General features: G+C 40.7%; 1 protein-coding gene across 4 annotated transcripts in view; it reads right to left on the bottom strand.

The window, feature by feature from the left end:
• Positions 1–12972, bottom strand: part of sh3pxd2aa (SH3 and PX domains 2Aa) — a 293361-nt gene that overhangs the window by 58948 nt on the left and 221441 nt on the right. For 3 of the 4 annotated variants that reach the window (XM_048550881.2, XM_048550882.2, XM_048550884.2), the window contains one exon: positions 5981–6064. The exons of the other annotated variant lie outside the window; for it this stretch is intronic. In XM_048550881.2, coding sequence (XP_048406838.1) covers positions 5981–6064 — 84 coding nt within the window. The remainder of the gene's footprint in view (positions 1–5980; positions 6065–12972) is intronic. 4 annotated transcript variants of the gene reach the window in all.

Raw genomic sequence — 12972 nt, 5'->3', positions numbered from 1 at the left:
GTTGAGGCTGAGATGAGATCAGCAATTATCATATCAAACAGCTCAGCTGCCATTTCTTATGTTGTACCTGACAGTTTTTTGCCACTCAATTATAACATACTTTATTCGCTTTGCAGACCATATGTTCTCTTCACAACTTACGTCATTATCTATCTTTATGTAAGTTGAACAGCCATCCAGTTCCTTCATCCAAATTATTAATACAAATTGTAAATAGTTGAAGCCCCAGCATTGATCCTCTGAGACCTAACTAGTTGATAGCTCGCCAACTCAAAAGTTACACATTTATGAGGTTAAGATTTAATTGCTGAACCGGTGGGTTTGATTGCAGACATTTGTCACCCTGCTAGGTAACATCGTCAGTGCATTTCCGGTGAAGCGATGGTGTTCTATCCCAATTGTTATTGCCATGCCTCAGTTTGCTGGAGTGTTTGGCATCACTTTTAGTTTTGTTTTTCAGTGGTTTCTATATCATGTCTACTTCAATATGTTTGTTGATGCAGTTCCGTTTGGAATGACAGGCCTCCAGGAATTCCCTGGCATGTTTCTGTTGGCTTGTTCTATTATGGATGTGGTGTCCCAGTCAAACTTGTATCCTTCTTTGTCCATGTGTAATGAGACCAGTGAGAATTGGTTGTGTTTCTTGGCGCTCCTGTATGTTTATCGTCAGTTTTCTTCCCGTTTGTCCTATGTAATGTTTCTTACAGTCCTTGCATGGTATCTTGTATATTATGTTGGTTTTACTGGTTGTGGATATGGGATCCTTTACATTTGTCAGTAGTTATCGCAGGGTGTTGTTGGTTTGTGTCCTACCCTGGTACCCAGGGGCCTGAGTACTCTTGTGGTCATCTCTGATATATATCTGATGTACGGCAGGGTGACTGCCTAGTGTGTCTGGCCGTGTTGTGTCTTTTTATTGTGGTCTGTCATGGGGGCAACAGCAGATTGTGCTTTTTGGGTATCCATTCCTTTTACAAAACTGTGTAAGTGCTCCTGTTCCGCTTTGCACAATGTTGTTTAACAGAATACCAAAGGGATTCCCAATATAAGACTGATTGCAGAAGTGGTAATACAACAGTTATACTGGCCACTGTTCCTCACCGTACAGCCCAAACTCTGGGTCCACTATGTAGATGACACCTTTGTGATTATCAAGCGCATAAGACTGGAAGAAACCCTCTGACACATAAACAACATTCTCACTGGAATAAAATTCACAGAAAATGAAGAGAACAATAACTGACTACCCTTTCTAGACATAATGGTAGAACATAAAAACATTGGGGAACTCCAGACCAGTGTACATAGAACGACCACGCATACAGACCAGATACTTAATTACACCAGCAACCACCCCAACTCCCATAAATGGAACTACATCAGGACATTATACAAACAAGCCACAATACACTGCAGCAAACCAGAACTGTGCAAAGCGGAACAGGAGTGTTTATGCTGAGTTTTAAAAAGGAAAGGATAGCCAAAAATGCACAATCTGCTGTTACCTCGGCAACAGACCACAACAAGACGACATAACACAGCCGGGCACATTAGCCACCCTACTGTACATTACAGACATGTCAAAGATGACCACAAGACTATGCAGGCCCCTGGGCACATAAGTACAAGCAAGAAAGAGCACCAATGCTTCACCGGAGGCGCAATGATAATGTTGTCTAGCAGGGTGGCAAAATGTCTGCAATCAAATACACCAGCTTGACAAACAAATCTACAACTTCATCCACAACCCCAGCACAAATCTTCTCAAAAATTTTTGAAGTTACCCATTCATCCCTAATCCTTGTCTTCGGTTAGCTAATAATTCTTCTATCCATATTGTTAGGTTTTTCCCTACTTGATGTGCTCTTATTTTGCTTTGCATTACTTGTAGTAGCAGTTTGTCAAATGACTTCTGGAAATCCAAGTACAACATGTCCAGTGGTTACCCTTTTATCACATTGCTGTTGTTACTTCCTCAAAAGCTTCAATAACTTAGTCAAATACAATTTTGCTTTCACAAATTAAAACAAAATACTGCAAATGCAGGAGATCTGAAAATAAAAACCCCAATTGCTGTAGCATCTGTGGAGAGAGAAAGAGAGTTATTCTTTCAAATCCAATTACTCTTCTTTGGAATATACCCTTTCACTAAATTATGTTGACTCTTCCTAATTTTACTGAGATTTTCTAAGTTACCTGGCAGTACATTCAGTCCCTTGATCACATAAGCTCAATTGCAGCAGGGTGTACCATTTACATGATGCAGTTCAGAGATTCACCAGTTTTCTTAGACATTACCCTTCAAAACGACAACCACTAAAATCTGGGGACATAGGTGGTTGATACAAGGAAACAACACCGGTTGCAAGTTCCTCCCCAAGCCCTCATTATTCTGACTTGGAAATATATTGCCAGCATTCACTGTCACAGGGTCAAATCCCCTCCCAATGACACTCTGAGTCCACCTACATCAAATGGACTGCTGCAATTAACAAGGCAGTTTACCATCACATTCTCAAGGGCAACCAGGGATATTTAAGCAATGTTAGCCAGCGACATACATATCAATGAACTTTTCCGTAATTTGCCTGTGACAAATGTTAAGTTATGTAGCATGTGGTTTCTTGGGTTTTCTTTGTCTCCCCTTCCTTGAGAAGAGGACTCACAGTTGCAGTGTTCTAATCTGATGAACCTTCCAGAGTTTAGAGAATTTCAGAAAATCAAAACCAATATATGTACTATTTCAGCAGCCACTTCTTTGACAACCTTAGGATGAAGTCCATCAGGAACTAGGTCTCAGTTTTTGGTTCTAATCATTTTTTCAGGACCCTCTCCATGGTAACTAGTAAGTTTCTGCATCCCTTTTACCCATTGATTCTGGACCTATCATTGTATTTTCTGTACTCTTAATTATGGACTAAAATGTAAGATGGTCTATTTTAAAACCAAGGACTGTGGAAGGAACTGTTGCATTTTAAAAATAAATTACTGAAACTGATTGTGTGTGGTATTACACTGCTGTTTTGTCCAGCAGTGGGGACGATGCTTGTAGATGGCACAGATTTAAAACAGAAAAAAGTCAAAACGGAATGAACAACAAATGGGCAATGGAGGGAACAAAGTGGGTGAACTGCACACTGGGTAGGTATAGTACATTTTATCAGCACACAGACGTGTAGTCTACAGGTGTATTCACAGGAATATTACTCTAATTTGTAAACTGGCATAACATACTGTGTTAAATCCTAACTAGATAATTAGAATTTAACAGCTGAAAGGTTTGTGTTTCTTAATTCATTCTCAGGTTATGGACAGAGATGGCATTCCCAAATTGACCTTGGGAAAGTGATACTGAGCTGCCCTCTTAAACTGCTGCAGTCTCTGCAAAAGGACACCCACAGAGTTGTTAAGGAGGCAGTGCTACGATTTTGACCCAGTGACAACTGAAGTGCAGTAATATATGTAGCATGTAAATTTTCAATTAACGGGCATGGCCCTAGTACTGGGGCAAGAGGGAGCTATACCATTGGGATGGCCTTCACTTGCACATTGTGGAGACCAACGTCTAGCAAATCATTGAACAAGGACAAAATGATGGTGAAGAGGAGAGAAAGTTCATGCCAGAGGAGATTCAGAATGTTAATGAGAAATTTTGAAGAAATCATACCAGATTTGAAAAATTAAGTCTGTTGCTCTCTTCACAGATGCTGCCAGACCTGCTGAGTTTCTCCAGCAGTTTTTTTTCTTTTTATTTCCAATTTCCAGCATCCACATTACAGGCCATCCCCAGGTTGTGAATGTTCTATTTACAAGTCAATTTGTACGCATGTCAGAACACAATGCAGGGCAACATAAATTAGCAACTCAAAGTATGGCAAATGTTCGTATGTCAGATCATTAAAATTATACCCCTATAAGGGATTGCATTTGTAGGTATGAGCGTTTTTGAATTGCACATTTGTAAATTAGAAACCCCCTGCATTTGCTTTTACTTAGACAAGATCAATTTATCAGATCAGTGAAAGAGGCATAACCAGAGTGAGACAGGAATGAAAGAGTGCACAAACATATGAGCGCACCAGGAAATCACAGCAGGAAAGTAAAAATCAAAACATAGAATTGAAGGCTCTTCAACTAACTGCACAAAGCATTCATGACATGATGAACTGATAACACAAATAAAAGTATTTGTGCTTTAGTTATTGCAGAGACATGGTTGCAACATGACTAAGGTTGGAAACCAAATATTCAAGGGTATGTGACATGTTAGAAGAATAGGAAGAAAGGAAAGGAGTTCGGGTAGCTCTGCTGTAAGATGTAGAATCAGTACAGGTGAAGATAAAAAATAGCAGAGGGAAGAAATCACTGGTGGTCTGAAGAAGGGTCTAGGCTTGAAACGTCAGCCTTCCTGCTCCTCTAATGCTGCTTGGCCTGCTGTGTTCATCCAGCTCTACACCTTGTTAACTTCAACCACTGGTGGAAGTAGTTTATGGGTCCAACAGCAGTAGCCACATTGTAACTCATAGTACAAATTTATTGGGATGTAGAATTGATTGGCTAGCCCAGCATTTATTGCTCATTCTTTAATTATTGACAAGTGATGGTAAGCTGCCTTCTTGAACTGCTGCAGTCCAATTGGTGCAGGTACACCTACTATGTTGATAGGGAGCTCCAGGGTTCTGATTAAGTGATAGTAAAGGAATGGTGACAATGTCCCAAGTCAGGATGGAGTATGTTTTGGACGGCAACTTGCAGGCAGTGGCCATAACGTACATCTACTGCTCTTCTACATAATAAAGGTTGTGTGCTTGGAAGGTGCTGTTGAACATTTGATGAGTTGCTGCAATGCATTTTGTAACTAGAACATACTGCTGTCACGTTGCATCAGTGCTGGAGGGAGTGAATTTTTTAGTTAGCAGATGATTTGCCTTCAAATCAGGCTGCTTTATTGTGGACGAAGGCTTGTAAGGAAGGTACTGCAATAATCATGGGCAATTTTCATCTTCACATAGATTGGACAAATCAAAGCGGTGGAGGTAACCTTCAGGCTGAGCTCACAGAACTTTTGGGACAGTTTCTGAGGACGTTACATTCTATAACTAATCTGAGATAGTCTAGTTTAGATCTGTTAATGTATAATAAGACAGGATTAATTAATGATCTCCATAGCAAAAGAGTCCAAGCAAGAATTATCACAACCTGATAAAATTTCAAATAAAAAACAAAGTTCTAGAGAAATTCTGTTGGTCTTGCAGCATCTTAGAGAAACAGAGCTAATGTTTCAAGTCCAACATGATTCCCCTTCAGCTGTTGAAACACAGAAACAAAATCTGGGGCCACAGATTTAGATCAGATGGATTCAACGGACGGTGAGCAAATGTAGCAGCCTTAGGAAAATTATTTCTTTAGAATTTACCACAGCAAGTTTACTAAACAATTCCATCATCAAGCTATTAAAGATTTGTTGCCTTTGGGTCAACATCCCCTCTTTCAGCCACATAACTCTCACATCTTCTGTAATATTAACATCCACCATCATTTAAAGAATATCAATTATTTTTGCTTACCGCATTTATTTTGAGTATTCTATGAATTGATTTTAAAAACCATACTTATAGATTTATTGCAGAATTATCCATTAATACTTTACTTTGAAGTTAAAATTGATATTACTCAATCTGGCCCAGGCTTCGTTCACACTTACTGTAGTGGGTGCTGAAAATAAAGACTTGCAGAAGGAAATGTAACAAATAAAAAGTTGTCAAAACCACCAGAAACCACTCAAAATGGCACACAGACAGAAACGCAAGACACATGTACACACACCCAGTTGCCTCAGAGGTTAGACTATCCTTTTGTTTAGAAAGAGAAGTATTGTGGAGTGCCAAATATTTCATCTTACACCACTTCTCTTTTCTTGCAGTCACAGAATTAAACAAGAAATTACACATGCTGTAAGAGAGTGCAGAGCTTTCTTCACCTGGGCTTTGTTGGCGGTTACACATTCCTCCCAGAGTCCACCTCCGGTCCAGCCGCCGCAGATGGGCTTTGCGTCTCTTAGTGACTACAAGCATGGAGGAAATGTGAAAAAAAAACACACAAAAAAAACAAACAGGAAACTGTTTACAACGAAGAGATGAACATGTTGACAAAACAATTACAAGGATCAAGACTGGAGGAAATTTTGGAATTGAATGCCTATAAGTAATCAATTTACTGTAAAAATGCCCAAAGCTGATGATGGCGACATACTCTTGACATCTATGACTCTGTCACTTAGAAAAGATCCAAGGTATTCCTGTAGTTTAGTAATACAGGATACATGCAAGAAAGCTGCGTATCCCCATAACTTGTGCCCAATCTTGGCAATTATTAGCTGCATTAACCAGAATTCAATGATGAGAGCTGGCTGGTATTAATTGTGCTGAAGGTGGGGAAGCACTGGCCTGAAGCCCTTCAGTTTCATCAAGAAGTTGTCTATAGTATCAAGGATTTCTACAACAGCAACTTCATTTATTTAGGGCTTTGCTGAGATAACACCAGGAGTAAAGTGCACAAGTTTGGTCTTTATAGGTAAGGTTGGACATATTTGCCTTAACGTAGGACAATGAATGTTCACTGGATTGGTTCCTAGGTTGGCAAGGTTGTCCTATGAGGAGTGAGTGACTAAGATGAGCCTATATTCTAGAACAATGAGAGATAACCAAGATGGCGAGTGGTGGTTTACCGTGTGTGAAAAATCTAGGGGTTAAACGCTAAGAATAAGGAGTCAGCCATCTAAGAATTAGAAAATAAAAGAATGTCTTCACTCAAAAACGTATGAATCTCTAGTAACAACGTAAACTTCACAACTTTAGTAACTGTTCATGGATTAAAAGAATCAACAATAACTCTTCCTGGAATAAAATGTTTCTTGAGATGAAAGGTGCAAAGAGAAACTGCTACAAAGGAATTAAAAGCAACATGTGAATTAACCACTTGTGGGAAGAAACAACATAAACATGGTGTTTCCTGGGAGAGAGAAGATAACTGCAACAAAAACAAAATCACTAGAAAAGCTCTGCAGGTCTGGCAGAATGTATGAAGACAATATCAGAGTTAACGTTTCAGATCCAGTGACTCTTAGTCAGAACTGATGGTGGCTAGAAAAACATCAGTTTATATGCAGTAAAAAGGGGCGGGGAATGGGGTGGGGAGTTAATGATTGGATAGCGCCTAAAGAGAGAGAAGAGCAGTTGGATAAGGAGTTGATAACGACCAGTCTGGGAGAGTGAATAGTTGTTAATGGGGACTATTAGTGACTAACAACAGGTGGTATGTAATGGCAGGCTACGTGGTAACAAGGGCCTGGTGTGTAGGGGCCTGGGACATGGCAGAGTTTAGGGCCTAAAATTATTGAACTCGATATTGAGTCCGGAAGGTTACAGGGTCCCCAAGCAGAAAATGAGGTGTTGTTCTTCCAGCTTGCATTGAGCTTCGCTAGAACACTGCAGCAAGCCAGAGACAGAATGTTGGCCAGGGAACAAGTCGGTGCATTAAGTGGCAGGCAACAGGTAGTTCAGGGTCTTTTTTGCGAGTAGAACGTAGATGTTCTGCAAAGCTGTCACCCAGTCTACGCTTTGTTTCCCCAGTGTAGAGAAACCACATTATAAGCAGCGAATGCAGTAGACTAGATTATGGGAAGTGCAGGTGAAGTGTTGCATCACCTGGAAGATATGTTTGGCCCCTTGGACACTGGGAAGGGAGGAGGTGCAGGTCCTCACTTCCTTCACCCCAACACACCCCCACAGCACTTCCCCTGAAGATGCAACACCTGCCCATTTACCTCCTCCCTCCCCAGTATCCAAGGGGCCAAATATATCTTCCTGGTGACGCAACACTACCCCACACACCTTGTTACCACGTAGCCTGCCATTACATACCACCTGTTGTTAGTCACCAATAGTCCCCCATTAACAACTATTCAACCTCCCAGCCAGATCATTATCAACTGTTTGCCTGTCCAACTGCTCTTTCTCTCTCTTTAAGCTCTATCCTATCATTTACTCCCGACCCCATTCCGTTCCCATTTTTTTCTGAATATTAACTGACGTTTTCCCAGCCACCATCAGCTCTGAGGAAGGGTAACCGGATCCAAACGGTTAACTCTGATTTTTTTTTCTCCACAGATACTGCCAGACCTGCTGAGTTTTCCCAGCAACTTTGTTTTTTGTTCCTGATTTACAGCATCCATAGTTTGTTCAGTTTTTATTTAGATGATATCAACTGCTTGGTAATCTGCTGCCTCGTGACAATTAAAACTGCCTGCAGAAGGAATAGTCTGACGTGAAAAGGTTAATTGAAGGAAAAGCTGTGTTTCAAACTGACAGCCAACCCTGACTGTAACAAACAACAGGGCGCTATTTCTGATAAGAAGGCAAACTACAGATTTGAATCTCTAAAAGCATAATCAATGTTGAGAGTGAAAGAATCTATTGCAACACAATAAGGTCACACAACAAACTTGAAAGAGAGAAAACTGTATAAGATCTGAACACTAGAACTCCATCCTCAGCAGAACTTCGAAGAACAACACTGCAGAAGGATCAAACCCTGGACACTTTCCAGAGACAGGTTGGGGAATCATAGCCAGATTTCATCATTAATCAGATAATAGTCATGTTGAGTTGTGAGGTTTAATTTGTTTGAACAATTTATTTTTGTTGCTATATGCAATAAACTTTAAATCATTGTTTCAGTACTTGACTGTCTGTGAGATTAAAGAACATAACATAAGAACTAGGAGCAGAAGTAGGCCATTCAGCCCTTCGAGTCCACTCCGCCATTCAATAAGATCATGGCTGATCTTTTCGTGGATTCAGATCCACTTACCCGCATTCTAACCATATCATTTAATTCCTTGATTGTTCAAAAAAAATCTACCTTAGTTTTAAAAACGTTTACTGAAGTAGTGTCAACTACTTCACTGGGCAAGGAATTCCACAGAGTAACAACCCTCTGAGTGAAGACGTTCCTTCTCAATTCAGTCCTAAATCTGCTCCCTCTAATCTTGAAGCTTTGCCCTCTTGTCCTAGCTTCACCTGCCAGTGGGAACATCCTCTCTACTTCTATCTTATCTATTCCCTTCATAATTTTATGTGTTTCTATAAGATCCCCCTCAATCTTCTGAAAGAGACAGGGAGACGGAGCGAATGAGCAAGCATTTAAAAGGACGTTGCTTGATGAATGGGAGTGTGAGAGTACAGCACTGCAGGCAGCTTCTGGTGGCTGCAAAAGCCAACTGCACCTGGTATTCCCAGACAGTCTCCCATCCCAGTACAAACCAAGCCTGATAATGAAATGTGAGGCTGGATGAACACAGCAGGCCCAGCAGCATCTCAGGAGCACAAAAGCTGACGTTTCGGGCTAGACCCAAAACGTCAGCTTTTGTGCTCCTGAGATGCTGCTGGGCCTGCTGTGTTCATCCAGCCTCACATTTCATTATCTTGGATTCTCCAGCATCTGCAGTTCCCATTATCACTGGTACAACAAACCAGGCCTAAGTCTGCTTAGCTTTGGAGCTCAGATGAGATCAGGCATTTTCAGACTAGTATGGACATAGGCACTAGCTTCTTAATAAGTAGCCAAATTACGCATCTCTTCTGGTGATTTACCCACAACACTCTGGGATTCTTTAACCTAGAAGGCTCTGGATGCTTAGTTGTTGAATATATTCAAAACTAATATTGATAAGATTTTTGATGTCTAACGGTTTAAAGATTGTGGAGATGGAACAGCAAAGTGGAGTTCAGGCAGAAGATCAGCCATGATCTTATTGAATGGTACAGTAGCCTCCAAAGATTCCATTTGAGCCACTATCTCTTCTGCCCTTAACATTTGCCTGTATTTATATACTTGTCTTAGCATCGCAAAAAATTCCAAAGCACTTCACAGAGGTATTATCAGATAAAATTTGACAATAAGCTATGCATGGAGTTATTAGGGCCAATTATCAAAGACTTATCCACAGTAATAGGTTTGAAGGAGTTTCTTAAATGAGGACACAAGTAATACGGCAAAATGTTTTAGGTAGGAAATTGCAGGGAGTTACAGCCAACAATGTGATTAAAATGGGTTATGTGTGAGCATCAAAAATTGCAAGAGCAAAGATGCTGGATGTTGTAGAGTTGGAGGGAATGAGAAAAGAGAAAGGGTAAGGACATAAAGGAACAGGTCATTCAGCCCTTCGGGCCTGATTCAACAGTCAGCATGATCGTAGCTGATCCTCTATCTCAGTGTCACTTTGCTGCTTTCTCTCCATTCCCCTTGATGCCTCTTAAAAATATATCAATCTCTTTCTTGAATATACTCAGTGAACCATCAGACAGCAAGTGATGAGCTGGCCAGTTAGGGCACTGTATCATGGGAGGTCATGCTGCCTGTCACACTGCTGGTCAGTGCAGGCTCAGCACTGCCACTTACAACCACCAGTAATGTCCAGATGTTCAGGAATTTGCCACACATCGAGTATATGCCAGCTCTTTGAGGCAGCAAAATTAATATCACTGCCCAGCTCCCTCCCAGTAAAGGAATGAGGAACAACAGTAAGCACTTGGCCCTTCAAGCCTGCTCACCTTTCAATAAGATTGTGGCTCATCCGATTTTAACCTGAACTCTCCAATCCTGCATCTCCCAATTGTCCTGTATCCCCTTGGTAGTCAAAAATCTATCTAGCTCTGCCTTAAAAATATTTAAAGATTCTGTATCTGCTACCGTGTGAGGAAAGGAATTCCAAAGATTCTGAACCTGCTGAGAAAAAAAGTCACCTCATCTCTGTTTTAAATGGGCAACTCCTTATTTTTAAACTGCTGGTCCCAGTTCTAGTATCTCTGTATCTTCCTCGACTTTTAACATCTCAACCAATTTCTTTGAAAATTAAATGGTCTTTTCTCAAACTAGTCTCTGTGGCACGAAATCCTATACTCTCGCAACTCACTTTTTGAGAAATTGTTTCTAACCTGTCCCCTCACTTTCTCAGTGATAATATTATCTTAAACTGTTATCAGTGACTCTTCAGACAGTCTTTTCTATAATCTTGATGAAAACTGTTTGTGATTTTAATAAACTCAAAAGAATTGATCTCCTGTTAGTTTTTTTTGGTTTAATAGAATGTGATCTGGTATCTAGTGAGGAGGAACACTTTAGACTACAGAACAATACAGATGGGCTGGTCACATGAAGTTGAATCCTGAGAAGAGTGAAGTCATACATTTTGTGAGGACTAACAAGGCAAGGGAAGATATGCTGAATGGCAGGACCCTAGAAAGTACAGATGATCAGTAGGACCTTGGTGAGCATGTACATGGATCTTTGAATGCAGTTGCATAGGTAGTTAAGAAGGTATACTTACCATATTAGTCAATGCACAAAATACAAGGGCGAGGAGGTTAGGATTGAGCTGTAATATAATGCTAGTTAGGCCGCAGCTGGGGTACTGCGCGCAGTTCTGGTTGCCACATACATGGAAGGACGTAATTGCTCTGGAGAGAGTGCACAGGAAATTCACCAGGATATTGCCCTGGCTGGAGAGCTCCAGCTACAAAGAGAGGCTACATCTGCTAAGGCTGTTTACCTCAGAGCAGAGATGGTTGGGTGGAACCTGATTGAGATCAACAGAATTCTGAAGGACATAGATATGATCGATAGGAATAAGCATTTCTCCTTAGTAAAAGGTCAACAACCGGGCACAGATTTAAGATAAGGGTAGAAGATTTAGAAGGGATTTAAGGTTAGATTTTTCACTCAATAGGTGGTATCTAGAAACCAGTGCCTGTAAGGGTGGTAGAAAAGGGACGATCACAAAATTGAAAGTTCAACCGAATACTTGAAACACCGTTGGTATACAAATCTACAGAGCAACTGCTGGGAAGTGGGATTGGAGTAGATTGGTGCTTGATAACGAATGTAGACTTGATGGGCTGAAGGGCCTCCTTCCATGTTGTAACACTCTCTGAATCTCTCTCAAGTCTCTCCCCATTACAATAGTATCCCTCAACACATGTCAAAGGCCCTCTTTACTAAGGCTCACACATATTTTACAGACAATTTTTAAATTTGAAGTCTTGGACAATCAACTCAGTCAAATCCTTAGAATCTTGTAATGAAACAATACTCTTAATGACTGTGTACCAATTGGCAGAAACGTAAATGCAGCAGGGTCAAAACTGGTCCTGCAGCAGGATCATCAAATCGGTCCTGGGAACACCTGATAAATTTCAAATTTGCAGATCTCATAGAAATTCATAATTGTAGAGACCACAAGCAGATAGTGAGGCCTTAACAGGAATGGAGCGATGAAACTGAAAGTACCTGACAGTGATAATATAACCTTATTAGTAGAACCCCAAAGACTGTTCCCAGGGTGTCAGTTTTTATAAATTCTGGCAGTTAGTCACTCATCCAAAGGTCATACATATGTGCTGTTAAAAAACCAGCAGTGAACAAGTCAAGCAATATTGTCATTGGTTTTCCTCTCTTAGCTGCACAGCTGGGACTACAAATGCAGGTCACCCAAAGGTTGGTTTTTCAGATGCACAGCACATGCAGCTGCATTCAAAAAAAAGCTACGGGAGCCACTTCAATCCCTTACACACTTAAAATATAAATCAGAGCATGCTGGTGGTAAGCTGCATTTACTGCGCAACCTTGGTTGCCTTAGACATTCTTGAATTGTTCTATTCCATTTAGTAATGTTGCTATCACAATTCTGTTTGATATTGAATTCCAGAATTTTGATGCAACGATTGTAGGAGATGTCCAGGTCCAAAGTCAAGGTGTATGACTTTGAGTTAGACTTGGAGGTGGTGTTGTTCCAGTGTGTTTACTGCTTTATCTTTCTTTGTTTCAAGAAGTCAGGTGAGTAGAGGTAGCCATGAGGAAAAGTTGAATGGGCACTTCAACAGGCTAAACTGCTTACTTCTGCTCTGATGTCTC

The sequence above is a fragment of the Stegostoma tigrinum genome, chromosome 20 (assembly GCF_030684315.1).
Source record: "Stegostoma tigrinum isolate sSteTig4 chromosome 20, sSteTig4.hap1, whole genome shotgun sequence".
Classification (NCBI taxonomy): Eukaryota; Metazoa; Chordata; class Chondrichthyes; order Orectolobiformes; family Stegostomatidae; genus Stegostoma; species Stegostoma tigrinum.
This window is presented reverse-complemented; position numbering and strand designations above follow the sequence as displayed.